We start from the raw sequence: 22,989 nt of genomic DNA, 5'->3' as shown, positions 1-22,989 counted from the left end.
TAGAATATTGGTATGAAATTATTGCGACTGGATGTGTGACTATTATACAATATTGATTAGGTTACCCTGCAAGGATTGCGGAGGTCAGATGGGAGTCGCTTATACTAAAAACCTGACTTACCCAATCTCGGATCGTGGTCAAAAGCGCAAAGATTTAACCGGGACCAATACCGGCAGCAATAAATTATCGCTGTCCCGTTTTACGGCGTAGTAAAAAGCGAAACAGCAGCAGGAAGAGAAGCATGGAAATTTGTATTGTAATTCTCCTATTTTTTTATCTAAAAACCATATAATTTCTTGTTTCAGAAACGAAGATCGCCTAGTTAGCGGGAATCTGTTGCAGTTTTTATGATCAGTGACCAAGTCAGTGCGCGTGCGCATCCCCGATGATTGCGTGCGTGCGCTGTGACAGCTGACATGAGCTGAAAGAAGTCATGTCCACCAAGAAACACTCCCCACAACCTAGTAAGTTTGTAAACTCTGTATTGCACATGATAATAACATATTTTTTTTATATATTAAGAATTATTTTATTTTATAATATAAGTTAATTTAAAAAAAAAATACTATTATTATATTGGGCGCCGCCTATTTGCTTTGCCAGTAAAAGGTTGCTTCTTCATTCCTTATTTTTAAGACAAATGTAACTACCCTTAGTTCTTTGGCAAATAAATATCTATGTTTGCTTTAACTATCTAGCGTAGTTATAAAATAAATCGACCAACTGCAAAAAGAAAATATGAACTGATTTTGATAATTTGCAAGACCAGATCTGAATCTGAAATGAAATTTTAAATACCTACTAAATACGATAATATAATTTATACGTAATTTTGGTTTATTATGAAATTAATTAATTCGTATGAAATATATTATATTATATTTATTTATTCTAAAGGTATTTAACATAAAGCATGCTTAGAGTTCTTGTGTAATATTTACAAATTGTGAAATTTCTATTCTGAAAATTCTGTGATGAGTGCGATATCCATCTTTATACACAAATTTTCCATGGATCTCATAGAAAAATAATGCCATTACTCTTATGAAAAATACACGCACTAGAGACCCTATTTGCTAACGTTTGACAGATGATAGCGGCCGCGTGATGAATCGCTCCGTATTCGTTTTTGGTACACAGACGTTTTATGTAGCCGTGTGGTTCCCGGCACCAATATAAAAATAATTCCTAGGACCATTCCATCTCTTCCATAAAAGTCATAAAAGGCGACTTAGGGATAAGCTTACAAACTTGGGATTCTTCTTTTAGGCGATGGGCTAGCCACCTGTCACCATTTTAATCTACGTTCTATCATTAAGTCCAACAGCTGAACGTGTCGTAGCAGTCTTTTAAGACTGCCAGCTCCGTCTTCCCCGCAAGTGTAAGAGACGTGTTTATATAAATAAATAAATGAACGTTTTATGTAGTCCTTACTAATATTTTTTTGATAGTAAAAGTAAGTTTGTTACCTCTTTTCAGTTAAACCACTGAACTATAAAATTGTTGCGGGAGTGATGATTCGGGGTCAACTGATAAATAAGGGAAGATCTTTCGCCAGACTTGGTATGCCTGGTGAACCCGCGGCTCCGACAATATTGAGCCGGTGGTTGTATTTTTGTTCTAATCCGTGAAATCTTTGCTTACGCGATTTAGACTCTTGGCTGCTATTGGCTAAACGCGTCATATTCAAAAACGATTTAGAAGCGGCAGTAAACTTAGTTTTAAGTAATTTATTTGACGTCAACCAATGTTGTGAAACCAAAAGATATGACAATTATTAAGTGATGTGAAGTGTCCCATAATAATGAATATAATTTTGAATTTGAATTTTTGCATAAATATAGTGTGGCCGGATTATGTTAAAGAACATAGGGTACTTCTCAAATATAGTATAATGTTAAAGTTAAATAACTTATCGATACCAATAAAACCTTAAAATTTTACGTTTAATTTTTTTTAATTTTTTAATTTATCTGAATCCCAATTCCATCATTGTTGAATTATTAATTATTGAATCGTCATGCAGTTGAATGTGGCTTCGGAGCTTTTTGACTCCGTCTACCTCATAAAGGATAGAGACGTGATATAAGTACGTATGTTTTAACCTATTTCGTTTGACCTCCGTTGGCCCGTAACTATCCTTTAACACGACCCCTTTCAACCCTTATTTACCTGCCTATTTTATAGCCCTTTACGACGCAATTGCGATCAGATTATATATATATATGTCGCGTCGACGGTGGCCGGAGGCGACTTCGGAGGCTCATTGTAAACATTTGTTTCCTCATTATTCATTTCGTGGGCGTTGAGTGGGTAATCAGGCAACGAAAAACACTTTCACTATTAAACAGTTTTATTCCGAGATACAAAAGTACTTAATAATCGAATAAAAAAAATAACGTAACTACCCCACAGTCAAATAAAGAAAAATAGTCACTGCCCGGTCACAGACAAGTTCCTCAAAATCGATGTGTAAAGGCACGGCTCTAAACAACGACTGAGAGGGTCATGTCCAAACGCGTTTGGGTGCAACAAGCGCGCTTGCGTTTCCGGCGCAGTACATTAAAAAATAGCAACCGTTATCTATTACGTAAACAATGCAGAAATTACTATCAAAAATCAAATCATGAATTATCATAATTATTGAATACTGATTAATCTTTAACCCTTCAGCTGCGGCGGCTATACGCAAACTGCGCACCTCGTCTGCGGCGTTCAAGCGCCGCGGCGGACGGGCGCGCAGTGTCTTAGATTTTGTTGTATATCTGTATATAATTATTTGGGACCTACCCAAAAATTTATTTTTTTTTAAAGATATATAAATGAAGAATCATATGCAATAAATTTTGATGCGAAAAAACACTTGCGTTTATTATATTTAGGTCACTGAATTCAAAACTTACCGAAAAATTATCCATTGTAAATATTTTACTGATTTTGCAATTTACATCTTTCATATATTCTGTTTTTGTTTACTATTCCACAAAGTCCAATAATTGAGGAATTTAATGGTGCCAAAAAGTTATTATGTCCCAAGTAAAATTCTCTAAAATCGTCTTCACAAATAATCCAGTAAGAATCACGATTTCGCCATTTTGCAACTTCTACAACGCAAACTTTATACTTCTATTACCATGAAAATATTGAAATGTAGATTTATTTGAGGCATTGTAATCGTAAATAATGTATTTGGCTTCACAAAACAACAAGTAAAATGTATCTAAATGTCTTAAAATAGTATATTTCTACTAAAAACTGAAAACTTACCTAGAAAACTATCATTTTTTCAATTGGCTCGTTCATTCACTTACATTTGTCTTTGCTCAACTGTAAGGGCAGTGTGGCAAACACGAAAAATTGTAGTTTCGTTTTTATATCAGACATATATAGCTTGCCTAGAGAAAATGAGCGAAAAACCATAGCCAAAAACTAGAAAAATGTATGTCTGTGTGCGTGACTTGTTTGCCTTGCTTGTCTGCTGATGGCCGTATCTGGACAAAATGGCGGCATGTGGTTAACGCCTAACTGCTGATGGCCGTATCCGTCCACTGTCAATGTTTGTCTAACTGCTTTAGGTCGGATCTGGGCATATCTACAGGATGTTTGTTTTTAGTTGTGCACGTTAGTAATTTGGAAAAGAGTGTCTTGTAAAAATAAAAATAAAATGTTGATTAAAATGTTTCTTTTATTGGAATACAAAAATGTACAATGTTTATTGGTTTCCACTACTCTAAACCTATTCAATTCATAGTACATACTAGTAATTATTTTTACCAATGATTCATAGTACATACTAGGAATTATTTTTACCAATGAAAAAATAAAAATAAAATTACAATTTTGTAAAAATAATTACTGAACTGTTTTTGATAAGTTTTTTTTTTCAATAAATCTATAATGATAAGAACTATGTAATATATAAAGACTTATTGAAAAAAAATACTTTCATCAAAATCGGTTCAGTAATTTTTGAGATAGGGAATAGTGTTGAAGTCGGTTGTTTTGTAAAAAAAAATACTTATTTTTAATGAATTATGAATTCAAATTAAACAAAAAAATTTTGCGTAGGAATCGAAATTTTAGATTCCCATCATTTCACTTTACTGATAACAACAACGTTTTAAAAGGGTGTTATTTAAACAGTCTGCAGAATATTCATATGCAAAAAAGTTTACACAAATTCAGAAGCGCAAGTGAAGAATAGGATAACAGAAGAATAGGCACCAAACTGCACTGCAGCAGTGTCTCTAAATGACGTCAACTTAAATTTTAAACAAAGCATGTTTGGACTCAAAACACGCATGCGTTCGATCGAGCTCAAGCCGACTGTAACCAAACTCAAACGTTTATTCAGAAAATAGGCCTTTGTAGGCACTTTTTTACGTCAAATTACATGTAAAAATTATCGATTTAGATAAATTAAATAGATATGTATTCAAAACTCAAATTTAAAATTATTAATTCTTTCAAAGCTAAAGACTACTAGCGCTTCGTAACCGACCACTGCAAGAGAAGAAACGCCGAAAGAAACTCTTTTCAACAGTATTGGTCGCCTACTCGCCTGAAGGGCTTTGAATTTTTTTTTTTTTTATTTTATTTGTATATTCATTCTATGTATCTTATAACCCGTAGACCAAACCAGTGCAGTCCTAAGAAAGAAGGGATCAAAGAGAAAAAAGTATTTTTAAACAATAATCCTAATATTAATATTTAAAAATAAAATAATGTATACATAAATAGATAAACACCCAAGATCAGAAGTCAATATGAAAAAGATAATTTACCAACTTGACCTGACTGGGGATCGAACCCGAGACCTGGAAGTAGCAGTCTGGTGTGTTGACTACTACATCACACATTTTATATAAATATATAACTAATATAAATAAATAGATAATATTTAATTATATATTTTATATATATGTAACTACAGAAGTAATTTACAAACTATAGATTTTCTAAAGTATGATACTCAAGCCAACATTGGCCAACACAAATATACACCGTGCAATGACTGCACGCGATGTTACATTTTTGCCTGCATCTAACACAACGTCCCCTCTTAAATTTATCTTGTTTTTTGGTTCGCTCCTCGGTCACCTCATTATGAACAGGGAAATGATTAAAATCCCTGTTCAGCCTGCTACAGGTGGGGATGGGGACCTGGCGCGAACGTGAGGAGACGTTTTGTCCGAATTCTAAGCAGAGCTCTTCAGCAAGCTTGAAACGAAATTGGCGGTGAGTCATTTTTTTATGCTGGCCAATGTTAGCACAATATATAATATATGCATTTAAAATAGATATATTTAAAAGACGTCTAAAAACTTTAATATACCATTTGATTCCCCTCTTTCTTTCTAATAAATACATGCTTAGCTTTTGATCTTTGAGATCGACGCCTCCCATGTATTTATTATATTCATGGACCACGACTGGTTTGGAGCAGGGTTGGCCAGCCCTGTGCCCTGGAGCCATATCTGTTTTGTGGTAAGTAGATACAGTGGTGACAAGCTTCACATCTTTCCATGCTATGACGGATACATCACCACAGTGTCTACTTACCACACTACCCCTAGCCATCCTTTTATCCTGCAAATTTTGGATTTCTACGGGCGTGTCTTTTCGGCGACGGTTCAGAGTACCGACTACGTCAGTTTTATGTTTTTTTAGAAATTGGGTCAGAGGAACAGAATTATAAAAATTGTCCATGAACAGGGTATATCCCTTGCCTAAATAGTTCTTGAAAAGCTCAAGGACTATTTTGGCAGTGGATGTAGTAAACCCGTAAACCGTTTCTGCAGTTGTCGTGCCTTTGCCGGCATACAAAATTAAATTTACTACGTATCCAGTTACGGCCTCACAGAGTTCATAACTTTTGATACCGAATCGAGCTGCTTTGGAACGAATGCATTGTTTCCAGCTTAAATGACCCTTCCAAAGCAGCAACGATTCGTCTATCGATACTTCTCTGTGAGGCACGTAAATGGACTGGAATTTTTTATTTAAATAATCTATAATAGGTTTTATTTTAGCTATTTTCTTATCACGCCCCTGTACATGTATGTTGTTGTTATCAGTAAAGTGCAAAAATTTTAAGAGCATTACGTAATGATCCCTTGACATCAGTTTTCGAAACTCCGGCATACCCATCACACCCGTCATCCAATATTCCTCTAACCTACTTCTTACACATATTGACATAAATATCATCACACCTATAAGCCTATATAGTTCGGAAACCGAAGTTTCCACCCAGTCGTTCATGCGAGATTTACTTGGCATGGAGTCTCCGGTTTCAAAGAAACCGGTTATTGTTTCCCAAGCGTAATGATTCGTTTCGTGGACAATAGAATCCATCAGAGGCTGGTCCCAAATTTGAGTAAACAAGCCTAAAGGACTTGTTCCCTCAATTTTAGGACCAGCTTCTTCGTTGAAGTCCTCCCTGACCCCTCTAAATTCGTTAAAATCAGATGACCAAGTCAATGGCTCCTCACTAACTTCATCTTCAATAAAATCGTCATCTGATTCCAACATCTGCTGTAACTGATCGAGAGTCAATTCTTCCTCGGCATCCTCATCACTTCCAGAGTCGATGGCTAATTCTTCAGCCAGCTCAGGATCCAGTATGTCTTCATCCTATTAAAAAAACCAAACCCTAAACCACATGCAAGCATACACACAAACATAACAAAAGCGGGTATTGTTAGAGATGCCAACCACAATATTTTTATAAAAAGGAATAATTAGTGTATCCCAACGATGAACAGGAATAGAGATTCCTGTTCATTTTTATTCAATTAACTTTCAATATATTCATGCCATATTGCCAATTTCGCTGAATTACGTTATTGAGCATACACCAAACACCTTTATATCAATGAAGTTACAATACATTCATACCGCATTGCCAATTTTAGCAGAATTGTGTTATTGAAGCACAAACCAAACACCCTTAGTTACATTACCTTAGTTACTGGATGGACTAGATTTCTATCAGATAGTCCGGTGCACGATGAGAGCGGCAATAAATAAAAATCCCTTTCTCAATGCAAGTAATTTATACTTTCAAAGAGTGTTATGAAAATGAAACTTACAGGTTCTCGGCCAAAAAGATTACGCGGCTGACCTTTCGTACGTTCCTCTGGTACCTAAAAAATAATTATTTTGTAAATAACATTGCATGTTGTGATAATAGGTAATATTTTGTTTCGATAATCCTTACAATAGACATCAATAAGTGAGCAATAAGTTAGTATACATCTCGACATATTATTATCTTGGTAGTTAAAAAAAAGTTGAACATCTACTAAAGTTATCAAAAAAAAGAAAACCATTCTTACAGCAGCTACTTTTTCGCCGCCATGGACCAACTCATCCACGATCTCTATGGCTTCGCCTTCCACAGATAAATTTTGGGGCCGCCAAGGCTGTAATAAAATATACGAAATAATCAGTTTTTGTTTTTAAAGTAAAAGGGAAAGTTAACAAAACTGGAAAATAACATACTCTAATCCTCCCTGATCCAGATGTCTCCAAGACTACATCTCTGCCCCGAATAAGGGATCCCTGAGGAGTTCTAGTCACCTCCAAGCCGACAAACATGCTTCTGGAAGTACTTGGGGTTTGGGGTTCCATTTTAATCTGTCAATAAAATAAAATTATTAGCATGTATTCAAACCAGACATCGATGTCATCAGAAAGTGCTCACGGAGACAAAACTAACGAGCTAAAACACAGCGCGATACGAGTTACCGGAGCGTAGATCCTGTATACCACCTTCCGACTGCATCATCAGACCCTCGATGTCACTTCATCAGAAAGTGCTCACGGAGACAAAACTAACGAGCTAAAACACAGCGCGATACGAGTTACCGGAGCATAGATCCTGTATACTGTATACCACCTTCCGACTGCATCATCAGACCCTCGATGTCACTTCATCAGAAAGTGCTCACGGAGACAAAACTAACGAGCTAAAACACAGCGCGATACGAGTTACCGGAGCGTAGATCCTGTATACTGTATACCACCTTCCGACTGCATCATCAGACCCTCGATGTCACTTCATCAGAAAGTGCTCACTGAGACAAAACTGACGAGCTAAAACACAGCGCGATACGAGTTACCGGAGCGTAGATCCTGTATACCACCTTCCGACTGCATCATCAGACCCTCGATGTCACTTCATCAGAAAGTGCTCACGGAGACAAAACTAACGAGCTAAAACACAGCGCGATACGAGTTACCGGAGCATAGATCCTGTATACCACCTTCCGACTGCATCATCAGACCCTCGATGTCACTTCATCAGAAAGTGCTCACTGAGACAAAACTGACGAGCTAAAACACAGCGCGATACGAGTTACCGGAGCGTAGATCCTGTATACCACCTTCCGACTGCATCATCAGACCCTCGATGTCACTTCATCAGAAAGTGCTCACGGAGACAAAACTAACGAGCTAAAACACAGCGCGATACGAGTTACCGGAGCGTAGATCCTGTATACCATCTCCCAACTATCATGACATCATGTCATCAAAACCAAACGACATTTTGACTAAAACCAATAAAATAAATTTCGTAGATTTAGTTTCAATCAATGAATAAATCACAGAGGCTTTTGAAAGCATGCTGTATATTAGCGTCGCGATACAATACACAGACAGTGTACGACACAAGTAAGATGGCGGACATAGTGCGTATGTGTGCGTGTAACGGATTCTCAGTCTTGAAAAATATAAGATATTTACAAAATCCATGTATTTATTGTAAAAAAGTTAGTGTATTTCAATAGTATAATAAATTTACTATCTAAAACCAATTATATCCATTACAGAGGTATTGGATATAATGCATAAACTAACACGAAAGAAATATGTAACACACTCCCATCTACTTTTGAAAAAGCTAAAATCCTTCTTTTTTTACTAAATCTATAAACTTTTACACGTAATTGCTTCGAAAGTAACTATATAATAACGAAATAAAAACATTTACATACCTGTTTGTAATTACAGCCAAAAAAGACGAGTTTTCTCACACGTTCTTCAGTCACTTTGCAACACAACGAAGTCACAATTTGAAATGACTTGGTTAGCTAAATGAACGGATGAAATTCATATTTGACAGTTGTCTATGACGGCTTCATTCGTTAGAAATACATTTCAAATAATAAAACACCTTATTTCTTGTTATTAGATATTATATTTGTGTAAAAACTACGACGAGTGCATTTGGACGGATCCGGAACAAAGCATTCCTAGTACATGCCCGGATACGGCCTAAAGCTTACGAAGGGTTAATTTAACACAATAACAAATAATAAGTTAACAAACGCCATTGAATGTTTTCTTAGCGGAAAATCCATCTAGCTACGCCATCTATCGACGATCATATGAAACTTATGCTACAGAGATGCTCCCATTATCCGACACGGCCATCCTGATGGTCTTCACCCGTCCTCGGGTGTTGCATCTGAGAACAAAACGAAACACAAAGAGTAAACCGTTCGGCTATCCCGACCAGAAATAATTCAAGGGCTTTTGTTTACAAAACCAAAATCATTAATTTAAAACATCTGACCGACAAGTTCCCATATTCCAATTGGTACTAATCTACAGTAATGAAAAGAAAAATCAATGACACAAGTCTGGGTACGCATACTTGAGCCAGTCCATCGGCTCCGAGCCAGTCCATCGGCTCTCTCAGTACCCAGTCCATCGGATACTATCATGTCTCGTCAAATCATCAGTGTTCAGTCCATCGAACACTCATAGTATCCAGTCCATCGGACACTAACATGGCTCGGTCCATCGGCCATCTAAATCATGAGTAATCCAGTCCATCGGTTACCCGTACCATCAGCAGCACCATGACATGTATCATCAGAAAAACTAACAATCATCATCATCAACAAAATCATTTTCATCGGTATTATCTAGCTCTTTGGGAACTTGATGGTCTGATATCCTCCTAACACGATCATGGGGATACTTATAGGTTCTGTTAGAGTTCAGAGATTTCAGTAGGTATCTATCTCCATCTAAAACTTCAATTATCTTAAAGGGACCTTTGAACTTAGGATCCAGCTTAGTCTGGTTCCTTTCCTCATTTTCAAGAAGCACAAAGTCTCCTACAGAAAACTTATGCACCTTAGCCTTATTGGAGTCGAACCGTTTCTTGTCATAGGAAGCGTTATCCTTTATGCCCTGGGTCGCCTGTTCTCTCACCATATCTAAGTCAACTTCGATAGGCTCTTCATCAATAGTCATTAAGTTCAACGGTCGGGCAACCTTCCCAATCATTAATTCTAAGGGACTGGCTTTAGTTACACGATTGACAGTCGAATTTATTGCCAACTGAATATCACCAAGAGCATCCTGCCAGGAGCGATCTTTACTAACCTCTACAGAGGTTAACATACCTTTTAGCGTACTCATGATGCGCTCGACCTGTCCGTTTGCTCTACAACCACCAGTAGCAATCAAATGAAGGTTTATGTTATGACTACTACAAAAATTTGAGAACTCCTTACTACTAAAACATCGACCTTGATCGGAAATTACTCTGTTAGGGGTCCCAAACAAGGAAATGCCCTGCTTGAGTGCCCTTATGCTACTAGTACTATCGATGTTTTTGGAGTGTATTAGAAGCACATACTTTGTGAAAGCATCAATCATGACAAAAACATATTCTTTGACATCATTTTTGCCACTCAGCTTACCAGACGCATCTATGTGAACAGTATGCCATGGAATCGTGCCCTTGGGAATCGGATGTAGCTCTGCTGGGACCCTCCCGCTATTGGATTTAGAAATCTTACATGTTATGCAATTGTCTACAAATTTTCGCACATACTTGGACATACCGGGAAACCAGTAGTGCTCGTAGGCCTTCTCAAGGGTTTTATCCGCACCTAAATGCATGACAGACTCATGAATGTTATTAATTACTGACCAGCATAGTGAACGCGGAACCATAGGCAGACATCTCGTACGACCGTTGCGCTGAATCTTTCGATGCAAGACGTTCTTGCGCAACTCGTAGGTTTTTCTAAGATCTTCAGACATTTCTTCATTATGCAAGTCCGAAACAATCTTAGAAATATCCTCATCCTTCTCCTGCTCAGCCACTAACCAGTTGTCTGAGAATGCAGCGAGATCTACCCTTCTTACCTTACGAACAATCTTACGCGAAGTATTCGTAATCGGCAGAGGATTTCTGGATAGGAAATCCACATGACCCATGCGGCTTCCAGCTCGATGTACAATGTCGAAGTCAAATGACTGGAGATAAACCCACCACCTATGAACTCGCGAAGAAAGATCAGTCTTACTTTTTGACGCTCGAACTGATGCACAGTCGGTTACTACGGTGAACTTACGGCCTTGCAAGTAATGGCGAAAGTGCTTTATCGCATTGACAACCGCCAGTCTCCAGTTCAAAAGAATGGTAACTTGATCCAATATTTTCATTCCAAATAAAATGTTACTCCTAAGAAAACTGTCTTGAACAACATGAAAAAGTATCTCTATAGATATAGCATTTATTGTAACTTCAGCCAAAATTTGAACTAAACTTTGAATTGAAGACTGCCCAATACCCGTGAGGGTTATCACATTATCAAATCGTGTTCCCGTAAACTTGGAAGCAACACATTCTTTGATGAGAGAACATTCGGCCCCAGAGTCATAGTGAAAAGGAAACGACTCACCATTATTCATTAAGTGACCACGTGGATTGCTCACGAAGCACACATCCACCCGTCGTTGGCTGGCCGCGTTGGTTGATGCACCGTTGCTCGACGATCCCTGGCCGCCGCCGCTGGTTGCTCGCTGAGTACACCTTGATGCGTAGTGACCCTTGCCACCGCATTTGAAGCATGTCAGGTCCTGCTTCTCTCGTCCGGTACTAGTTGAAGGCGTTGCCGAAGGACCGCTGGTGGTCCGCTTCACATCGCGTCGCTGACGGCAGTCTGCAGCTCGGTGTCCAGGTTTGCCACAGTAGTTGCATTTGAAGGTATTTGGCAAAAAAGGCTTCATGCGCTTGCTGTCATTGGGCCCGTCGAGTGCCGATGACACGGTATTGCTCTTTCGTTTCATATGCGAAAATGCCTGAAGCTCTCGTTGGAGTTTATCACGCGAAGTAATTTCGGTAGTAAAAGCAAGACGTTGCAATCTATCATCGAATCGAGACACATGAGCAAGTATCGTAGAAATTGCAATCTGCTCGGCGCTCATACCTTGCCAACGTGACGATAGCGAAGTCATCAACCGGGAAGCATAAGCGGCATAACATTCACCTTCCTTTGGGCGACTATTTTGCAAATTAATCAGCGTTGCTGCTGGTGTCTCGATACAGTCATATCTCGCCTTAAAAATGTCCTTGAATTCCGGCCAAGTTATCCCAGCATAAGACACTTGCGATAGCCATCGTGAGGCACTTCCTTTTAGCGCTTTACTCAGTATAATTATCAAAGCACTGCCACATAGATCACGATCAGCCACGCAGAGGTCAACGGTATCACACCATGCACGAGGGTCGTTGTCGGACTTGTCCGGGTCGAATTCGGGCAGAGAAATCCTTTGAGCAGATGCAGACGGTTTTATTGCATCGATCAGGCTCATCATATTTCTGTTCTGCGACTCCAGAAGAACACGCAGAAGAGATTCGTCTAATCCGGGTAAACTCGTGGAATTATTTCGTGCCTGAAGGTATCCCACTTCTGATGTCGCGTCGACGGTGGCCGGAGGCGACTTCGGAGGCTCATTGTAAACATTTGTTTCCTCATTATTCATTTCGTGGGCGTTGAGTGGGTAATCAGGCAACGAAAAACACTTTCACTATTAAACAGTTTTATTCCGAGATACAAAAGTACTTAATAATCGAATAAAAAAAATAACGTAACTACCCCACAGTCAAATAAAGAAAAATAGTCACTGCCCGGTCACAGACAAGTTCCTCAAAATCGATGTGTAAAGGCACGGCTCTAAACAACGACTGAGAGGGTCATGTCCAAACGCGTTTGGGTGCAACAAGCGCGCTTGCGTTTCCGGCGCAGTACATTAAAAAATAGCAACCGTTATCTATTACGTAAACAATGCAGAAATTACTATCAAAAATCAAATCATGAATTATCATAATTATTGAATACTGATTAATCTTTAATTTAACACAATAACAAATAATAAGTTAACAAACGCCATTGAATGTTTTCTTAGCGGAAAATCCATCTAGCTACGCCATCTATCGACGATCATATGAAACTTATGCTACAGAGATGCTCCCATTATCCGACATATATATCTCGTGTAAATGATAGTTTACGTATTTTTAAACGTTTTTTTCCATAGGTTCCTTTCACTTAGGACTGCAAAGACTGTTGAAAATTTTCAAAATTGGTTACAATGTATCACATATTGACGTCACATCACTTAAATGTAATTATAACTAAAACTAACTAAATATATACTTACGTAGTAAGTAACTAAAATATAGGTACATTTGGAATGAGGTAAACAATAAAAAATTACACAAAACCAAATTAAGAATGCAAAAGTTATTGTAGTCATTTAATTGAAAATTAACGATACCGGATTAATTGTATTGTCAAAATTCATAGACAATACAGCTTTGATTAGGTACCTTATTTGTAAACAATATTTAAATTTACTTTCGTCTCGGAGGCCCTAAGGCAAGGCTCTCAAAGCTGTCGGCAAAATTATTTTAAATTCTATGTCCGGTTGTTACCTAATTAATTAAATGAAGGCCTGTTGTTTAGCTGAAAATTCTGTCATAAGCTATGAATAACAAATTAAAATCCAACATTTACATAATAAGCAAGGATTTTTTTACTTTGTAGAACGTTGTTTGACTTTAAGCGCCTTGTTTGTTTTAACATTAATTAAATTACAATACATAATTAACTAAACATTACTTATTATCCCGACAAAAGTTCAGATCAAGAATACCCGTCTCGGACGAGCTTGTATAAAGAGACTTATGATTGTGGACCAAGCCAAAGAAGTATGTACCTATGCAGGGATATTGGTATGAATGCGATGCAAGATGATTACATAGCGTTTCTTTTGAGTCAGTCATTATATACCTAGTTAACCATTTTGAAGTCATAAGATTACTTATCTTATGATTTCAAAATGGGTAGGTATATAATACCTGACTCATTATACCTACCTTTTATTTTGTAGTGATGTTTAATACTATTTGTCGCAAATTATCATTTGAACATGAAACTGAAAGGTGAATGCCCTTACTAATTGCGTATGTCACGCCATCTACCGTGTCGGGCGCTACTTACGAGTACTTGGTTGTAACATTACAGGATTGAACCACTTACATTCTCCTGACGTGGGAATTAGATGATTAATTCAGTAGGTTAGCTTTTGTTAGCTTGTACGCTGAATAGACGTTTACTACCGTTTATTTAACCGACTGCAAAAGAGGAGTTTTGTTTTCGAGTTTATGTCAAGGTTACTTATGATATGACACTTTGATGAAATCTCAGGTACATGGTGGATGGATTTATAACTACGATTCGATTTTTTGTACGATATGATACAAACTTGATTTTTTGTCTTATAAAGTGCCGTGTGGTTGCCGGCACTTTATCATATAACCACTTCATATTCTCCAAAGGATGTTGTAAAAGGCGACTATGGAAAGGTTATGTATATAATATTTGTATCTCAATTTCATCATTGAGCCATGCAGTTGAACGTGGTACAACATACATATACATAAGTAGGTACAAATAATTGTTCCACATCTGCCTACGACCTAAGTTTCAACAAAGCCTGAATTTTGCTACTGAAATTAAGGTCTAATTACTATTGGATTCAGCTGACACAGCAGTTCTTGACTGGAAGTAGATTTATATTTGATGATATCTTTGAATTTGTTACAGTCATTGTTGAATGTACTATACCTACGTTTTATCTGTTTCTATAGCGCAGTGGGTAATGATAGGTGCCGTGTGGTCCCGGCACATTAGAATAGAACCACTGCGTATCTTTCCCATGGATGTCGTAAAAGGCGACTAATAGATAGGATTATACACTTGGGATTCCTCTTGTAGACGATGGGCTTGCATGCTGTCGTTATTTAAATCTCAATTCCATCATAAAGCCATACAGCTGAACGTGGACTGCCTTTTCAAGACTGTTGGCTGTTTCTACCCCGCAAGGGATATAGACGTGAACATATTTAGACGTTTGTATGTAGGTATGCATAAATTAATCTTTTACAATCTCTCTCTCGTCTTTGGGTGTTCTCCGCCACTGTAAAATTGAAACTGCGTGTGATGCAAGACATACATAAAATCACGCCTCTTTCCCGGAGGGGTAGGCAGAGAATACCTCTTTCCACTTGCCCCGATCTCTGTATACTTCCTTTCTGGTTTCTGGTACTCTTGACCTGACCCTTTACCAGGACGTCCTTAATTTGACCAAGATACGTTCGTCTAGGTCTTCCCACTTTCACTTCCCACCGACCTTTCCCTCCACACTCTCCTTGTATATCTGCTTAGTCAACCTGCTTTCATTCATCCTCTGATGATGATGCAAGACGATGACACATTATCAATCTTTGAATCATCTACACTATTATTGTTGTACAATTTCCCGCCAAAATATCGTTCGGTCATAACGCTGTCACGGCCGCACGGTCACGCAATTTGTATCATTTTCACGGCACGCCGCGTCGATGGACTAACCCTAGTTTGCTACGATAGAGTTGAGCTACGAAATAAAGGTAAAACGTATGTTTGAAATGATAAATGGTTGAAAAATAAAAAATGTTTAACGTTATGTATCGCTGCAAACAAACATACAACCGTTTATCATAAATAACGAAAGTATAAAGTGGCTGGTATACTTTTGGTTGTTATGTCGGGCTAATTTTATCAAGCAGTTTTGTATAAGTTGATCAAATATTAATAAAAAAAAAATTTTCGACAAAATTCTAAAATTAGTTTGTGAATTAAGAATTTTTCTTTGCATTTTTCCAAAAGAAACTACATGATAAACACTAAAAACTGAACTAGAAATCCATCAATACACTGAGAGAGAACCTCTAAAACCTTTAATGCCATATCCATCCATTATAACATTGTTGTACACCCACTTGGGATCAAAATCCACTCCGCACACGCTGGTTATTAGATTCAGGAGCGAGTGTCACTGTCCTCGAATAACTGACCGCAAATAATCTGACGCGGCATAAATACTAGCTTTTTCCCGCGACTTCGTCATCATCGTGGCGTGATAGTCACCTCTCTAGAGAGTCTTTGGTATATTTTACGGTTATATTGTTGACTGCCTATTAAAGTACACCTAAGCTTCCGTTTATTAGCCAGAGGGCATCGTGGTGAAATGCCTGCGATCCCATGATGCCCTCAAAATGGCAAGAAGGGCGCACGGAGGGGTTTTAGTGGGTACATACATACGTATAATCGCGTCTATATCCCTTGCGGGGTAGACAGAGCCAACAGTCTTAAAAAGACTTATAGGCCCTGTTCAGCTGTTTGGCTTAATGATATAATTGAGATTATTATTAGGGTAGGCTGGTACATTTGGTGCCAGGAGTCCCACACTCTCCCGCGTGAAGACTCGGGGGGATGTACGTAAAAATTATTTCTTTCGATAACAAAAAAAAAGGCTTCCGTTTATTCGTACATTGTATTTTGGTAGCCGGCAGAGTGAACACGTTTTCCGAGAAAGGGGCTGATGATTGATTATAATAATTATTATTGTTGTCACCTAGCTACCTTAATGTACAAGTTTTTTTATGTTCGTCAGGAAGTCAGTTAGTGAGAGCAACATTGTGTGTGTTTTGCAGCAGAATAGTATAGAACTACTACATATCTGTACACAGACGTTTTAAGAAGAATCTTTGAAAATAATACTTACATAACAAATACAGTAAGACTTCGAAAAGCATCTTGTATTTTTCTATCCCCGTAAGCTCTCTCTGGGAAATTGTCTCTCAGCATTCACTCAAGGAAATGTTCAATTTTAATTTTACCCTCCCATAATTTTCACAAGGAAATGTACTACACTAAATCATACAATTTTGTCAAAAATGGCCCATTTTTATTATTAACGAGACATTCAAGGCTCGACGAAAAACATTGAAACAAAAGTGGGTTGAGAGCGTAACTTCCTTTAGTACTGGTATTGAATTTAGGAGAAAGATACTTTCCCGCTGTACCTAAGCATCAGACCCACATATAATAATTGAATAATTTTTGTGAGTAAGGTTTTTCTAGAATCAGATGCCCTGTGTAATTTGACTTTCCTGACTTTCCGACTTTTGGGTTCATAGTGGACATAAATAAACGAGCTTATTTAAGTTTATTGCACAAAATCCAAACAAACTACGCGTGCATTTTGTTGGGAAGTGTGTTTAGGAAAGATAATATATCTCGAAATTCCAATAGTGATAGAAAATAAACGAGTTTTTATTGACGCAAGCACAGTAGCGGGCATAATCTATAACTACAAATATACCAGAAAGCACTAGAGCATAAAAAGATTCAAAGGGAACCTTACATAGGGCATTATCTTGAAAGCAATAAGGCGTAATTTTCCGTGACAAGACTTTCAACATACATATACGTATGTCTGGGAATTCTCTACCGATGTGTCCGGATAAAGGCGACTCGTATAGACGTTGATGCGGTATCTAGTGCATTCGACTGTACAAATTGTAGTACAGTCTGGTAGAAAAGTGTTAAAGTGGTTAACAGGTGGTTACAGGTACATGCATACCTAGGTACATATTTATATCAAATCAAAATCAAAAATTTCTTTATTTTCTCTACAATCTTATAGTTAGTGTATAAACAAACAAATCACAGGTAAGGAATATAACAAAAGATTGCGAGAGACCGGTGTCTGAACTAAGCAGAGCCTGTATCTCAGTGCACCAGCCTCTCCCCACAAGGTGAATGACATTACCTAATTACTTGTTTTGTCTAAAACAGATAATCAAAAGTAAGTTATAAAAAAGAGAATGAGTGCTAGGTTAAAACATAAGTACATCAGTTTCTTATATCTAAATTATACATACATACATAAAATCACGCCTCCTTCCCGGAGGGGTAGGCAGGGACTACCTCTTTCCACTTGCCACGATCTCTGCATACTTCGGGTACTTTTGACCTGACCCTTTACCAGGACGTCCTTAATTTGATCAAGATACGTTCGTCTAGGTCAAATCTAAATTATATCCAACTTATATGACAATTAATAAATAACTAAGCATAGATATATAGATACATACATAGAATCACGTCTTTATCACTTATACTTGTTGTATAAGGGATAAAGACTCTTATAGTCAACCTATTTTAATTTTTGTACCTAGGTTCACATGTACCTACAAACCAACGTGCTGTGTGGTTCCCGGCCATATAAAAAAATAGGACCACACTATCTCATGGATTTCTTAAAAGGCGACTAAAAATATGCATCTAAACTTGGGATTCTTCTTTGAGACGATGGGCTGGCAACCTGTCACTATTTGAATCTCAGTTCCAGCTTCAAGCCATACAGCTGAACGTAGCCTTTCAGTCTTTTCAAGACTATTGGCTCTGTTTACCCCGCAAGGGATATACACGTGACTACACGTATGTATGTCTACTATTTAACATCACATTTATTAAAAAAACAAAATGGCGCCCAGTCATACATTAACCCACAGGAGCTCTATAAAAACCAAATTGGCTTCCAGTGTTGCCATTACACAGGCTAGTTTCCCGGGGCGAGCGGGAATTTCACAATTTGCGGTCATGCAACCTAGCGTGACGGTTTAATTGTAAAACTACTACGTCTTTCTTGAATCGTTAAGTTTTTACTCATTTATTACTGCGTAGTACGCGGACGTTAATTCGTATGCGAGGGATTTCAAATCCGTAAGGATTTTCAAATTTCAAAAGCGAAAGTATGTTTCTTTGTTTGTTACCCCTTATCGCGCTATCTACTGAAATTTCGCGTATTAATAAGAGTCTGGAGAAGGATATAGGGTACCTTTATTCCGGTAAAACCTAAGTGAGTGATTGTTTGTATGTATGTATCCCACACACAGTCATATATTCTGACTGTTTTACTAGTCATCGTTATCTTTGTGAAGCGTGACAGGGCAACATTGGCCAACACGGTCACACCGCGTGCCTACTCGGTGACACGCTGAGGAATTAAATTATATATGTCTAATTGACCTTCACAAAAAATCTAAAAACATTACGATAGATGAATCATGGACAATGGAATCTGAATTGCAGATATTTATGACATATTTAAGATGAATTTTTTTTGCATTAAGCATCACTTTTTAAGTTATTCAATATGCTTTTCTAGTTTACTAATAAAAGTCGAACCTTCTGAGGGTTACCAAATACAAGTAAAAATATCGTCTTAGAATAAGTTTTTGTAATAATACATTTAATTTGATAACTTTTCCACTTTTAAAATATTAAAAATATATATATATATATATATACATTTTTATGATATGCTGATTTCAAGATTTCGCAACGGAGCCATAAGAATAAGTTCGAAACTAGTTGTATAAAGCTGTTTCGTAAAAGATATCTCACGTACATTTAGTATACCTACGAGGGCAATTACCAACTTGGGAACACTTAAGTTATCCTTAGCAATGCATAGCTATATGTTGCTCTTAGATATTTAAGTGTGTTTTAGGAAAAAATTAGATTAACAGTAGGTACTTCTTGAATTATTTTAAACTACATGGCAATATGCCAATTTTAAATATTAAAATAATTAAAGTTGAAAAACTATTTCAATTTATTATTAACAGAGTAAAATCAGTCCGTTGGTTCTGTCTACCCCGCAAGGGATATAGACGTGATAATATTTATGTACATATGTACAATGTAACTATTAAAATAACAAATATATTTGTACCTATCCCACCAAGAAAGTGGCATGATTTTATTATTTATGTAAGTATGTAACATTGTAAACAAGTATCAGCTTTGTGATGGAAATTGAGGAAATTTCATTTTCGATTGCGGAGGTTGAGATCATCCATTTTATCGATTAATGCTAAGTTAATTTGGTCCGTTCGGAAAAGTGGATAAGTGAATGTATCGATTTACAGTCGTAATAACAAGTTGTGACATTTTGGGGAAAACATTGGCTACTATAAAATGATATAGCCTATTTTTAAACAACCTTGAGGACGCCCCAAACCGATCAAGGTGGAGAGAAGAAAAGGCGGAATGCAGACCCCGGACCCCGAATAATTGCTGTGGAGTGGGGGGTTCAACCGGGAACACGCGAAGATGAGAGCGAGAAAGAGTATTAAACAAAAGAATCGGTCGCTGAGAGTGTCTTGGAGTCTTTAAACCTTACTAGATAACCTGTTACGTACGAAAAAAGTCATACGTTGACACTAGTATGATGAAACCATTGATATAGACAGCAATAAGAGCAGCGGTAGTACGCTTGTCTGTGACACCGGAGGTCCTGGGTTCGAATCCCGGCCAGGGCATGATGAGTTAATAACTTTTTCTGATTGGCCTGGGTCTTGGATGTTTATCTATATAAGTATTTATTATAAAATATAGTATCGTTGAGTTAGTAATACAAGTCTCTAACTTACTTCGAGGCTAACTCAATCTGTGTAGGTAATCTGTCCCGTATATATTTATTGATGTTGCTTACCATCCTTTATTGTTTCAGAGCGGTCGGAAGCCCTAAGTGGAAGGTTGTCCAAGTCAGCGTCTGAACTGTCATGCGCACCCCCCGGCCAGCAGTCCCCGCCCCCCCGCGCGCGGTCTGCTCATCATCATACCCCACTATCTGTGGTACATAGGACGCAGCATTTCTTCACCAATTTGAAGGTAAGATCAAGTAAAAGGGAATATTTCCAAAATGGGTTATGTTCACCCGGTTGGGTAGGTCAGGAGGAGTTGCTTCGTGTAAAATCCTTATTTACCTAATTCAGTATCATGGTGAGAATGTTACTAGGATAAACGCCAGGGTAAGGAACATTAATAGTATACTAAAAGCGTCAATATAAACCTGATAGAAGGCTTACATGGCAGTCAGCATCAGAACTAACAGGTAAATCCGCCTCCGCGTGAGGTCTGCTCATCATCACACACCGCTCTCCGTGGTGAAAAGGACATAACATTTGTTCACCAATTTGAAAGTAAGATCTGGCAATGGCGTATGGGTATAGGCATAATCACCTTTTGCAGCCATGATACTTACAAATTCATGTGGAGAGGATGAATGAAAACAGGTTGACTAAGCAGATATACAAGGAGAGTGTGGAGGGAAAGGTCGGAGTGGGAAGACCTAGACGAACGTATCTTGATCAAATTAAGGACGTCCTGGTAAAGGGTCAGGTCAAAAGTACCCGAAACCGCCGAGCTTGCATGAAGAGAGTTATGAATGTGGATGAAGCGAAGGAAGTATGCAGAGATCGTGGCAAGTGGAAAGAGGTAGTCTCTGCCTACCCCTCCGGGAAAGAGGCGTGATTTTATGTATACGTATATAGAAAGTTTGTAAAACTAAATTGTAGTAGATTACTCTTCAAAGATTGCGGGCGTGAGACGGGAGTTGCTTCGTGTAAAAACGTGAAATTTTTTTTCGAGTTTTACGGTAAAAGCAGAAAATAGGAACATTCATCTATTGCAGCTTGTGGTTGTTGTAAATAGTATATATATATAGAATTGTTTCTGTTTTATTATCTTGTGTAACTAACTTAAAAAAAAAACCTACTACATACCTACCAGCTACCTAAATACTTAGTGCATTCATAATACAATAAATCAATACAGTGTAACTCAATATTCTGCTAGTATGTAGAACAATAGGTTGGACCATTACCTATTCAGAGAGAGCCGAAATCTGAATAATTAATATGACTTTACTGTGAATTTGCGATAAATGGAACACTTCGTATGTGACACTTAGTCCAGGGGTCGATACCCATCCGTACAAAAAGAGTGTAATGTTCTTCACAGAGTCCCCAAATGCATCATTGAGTCACAATATGCAAAAATAATCAATGTTTTTCGAATTCTGTAAGTACTATTTATCACGTCTTTTTTCCGGTGAATACATATTTCCATTTGTCACGATATCTGTAAACTTGTCTTATCGTTAACCTTTTCATGTAAGCTCGTCGTTGTGTTCCCATTTCTATTCCTGTCACTGTATCTTCCCACTTCACACTTTATCTTATCTTTACCACACTATACTTTATCCTCTCACTCAATTTACACCGATTAAGCTCCTTAAAGTTGTCATATACACCGGGGTAATTCTGATTTATGCTCCTCCTGCCATACCCAGACGAGCCTTTTACAACATTTGATTTTAATAATAGTTTATTTCTGGTAGTTGAGGAAGACATCTTTGAAATAACGTATGAAATGTGTTTTTTTAAAGATGCCTTATGATCGGTTATTTTTGGAAGATGTTTGAGGAAAAGAAAATTTGCAGAAATTCAAAAAGTAAGTTTGTAAGTGCTAAATCTTTAAGCTTTCCGCTGCAAAGTTTGTCTTAAGACTCACTAAAAACATTTTCAGATCTTGACCGTAGGAAAAAAGAAATATGGTAGAATTGATTCATCTATTTGCTTATTTTATCTCGGTGCTTTAAGATTAATGTGATGGAACACAGAGCCAACAGTCTCGAAAAAACCATAAGGCGATGTTCAGCTGTAAGGCTCATACATACATACATATGGTCACGTCTATATCCCTTGCGGGGTAGACAGAGCCAACAGTCTTGAAAAGACTGATAGGCCACCTTCAGCTATTTGGCTTTAAGATAGAATTAAGATTCAAATAGAGACAGGTTGCTAGCCCATCGCCTAAAAAAGAATCCCAAGTTTATAAGCCTATCCCTTAGTCGCCTTTTACGACATCCATGGGAAAGAGATGGAGTGGTCCTATTATTTTTTGTATTGGTGCCGGGAACCACACGGC

At 37.7% G+C, this 22,989-nt stretch overlaps 2 protein-coding genes across 4 annotated transcripts; both read right to left on the bottom strand.

Annotated features, from left to right (window-relative positions):
• Positions 1-4,505: 4,505 nt before the first annotated feature.
• LOC132903435 (piggyBac transposable element-derived protein 4-like) lies at positions 4,506-9,302 on the bottom strand. 3 transcript variants are annotated; one of them, XM_060951758.1, is made up of 4 exons: positions 9,004-9,302; positions 7,508-7,642; positions 7,342-7,428; positions 4,506-7,149 (listed from the first exon to the last, which is right to left on the bottom strand). In XM_060951758.1, exon 4 carries the CDS (start codon positions 6,533-6,535, stop codon positions 4,949-4,951), a length of 1,587 nt encoding a protein of 528 aa, XP_060807741.1. In that variant the 5' UTR covers positions 6,536-7,149; positions 7,342-7,428; positions 7,508-7,642; positions 9,004-9,302; the 3' UTR covers positions 4,506-4,948. The 3 variants fall into 3 exon arrangements, with proteins under 3 accessions (XP_060807741.1, XP_060807740.1, XP_060807742.1); XM_060951757.1 differs by lacking the exon at positions 9,004-9,302 and having other exon boundaries at positions 7,508-7,999; XM_060951759.1 differs by lacking the exon at positions 9,004-9,302 and having other exon boundaries at positions 4,506-7,428; positions 7,508-7,999.
• A 7-nt stretch (positions 9,303-9,309) lies between these two features.
• LOC132903434 (uncharacterized) lies at positions 9,310-13,283 on the bottom strand. The gene has a single exon (XM_060951749.1). The coding sequence runs from the start codon at positions 12,797-12,799 to the stop codon at positions 9,896-9,898; it is 2,904 nt and encodes a 967-aa protein (XP_060807732.1). The 5' UTR covers positions 12,800-13,283; the 3' UTR covers positions 9,310-9,895.
• Between the last annotated feature and the right edge of the window lie 9,706 nt (positions 13,284-22,989).

This window comes from Amyelois transitella, chromosome 26, assembly GCF_032362555.1.
Source record: "Amyelois transitella isolate CPQ chromosome 26, ilAmyTran1.1, whole genome shotgun sequence".
Classification (NCBI taxonomy): Eukaryota; Metazoa; Arthropoda; class Insecta; order Lepidoptera; family Pyralidae; genus Amyelois; species Amyelois transitella.
The sequence above is the reverse complement of the archived record's forward strand: the minus strand, read 5'-3'. Positions and strand labels throughout refer to the sequence as shown.

Bases quoted from the DNA above. Each gene is read 5' to 3' on its own strand.
- LOC132903435 (XM_060951758.1), bottom strand. From the start codon at position 6,535: ATGTTGGAATCAGATGACGATTTTATTGAAGATGAAGTTAGTGAGGAG.
- LOC132903434 (XM_060951749.1), bottom strand. From the start codon at position 12,799: ATGAATAATGAGGAAACAAATGTTTACAATGAGCCTCCGAAGTCGCCT.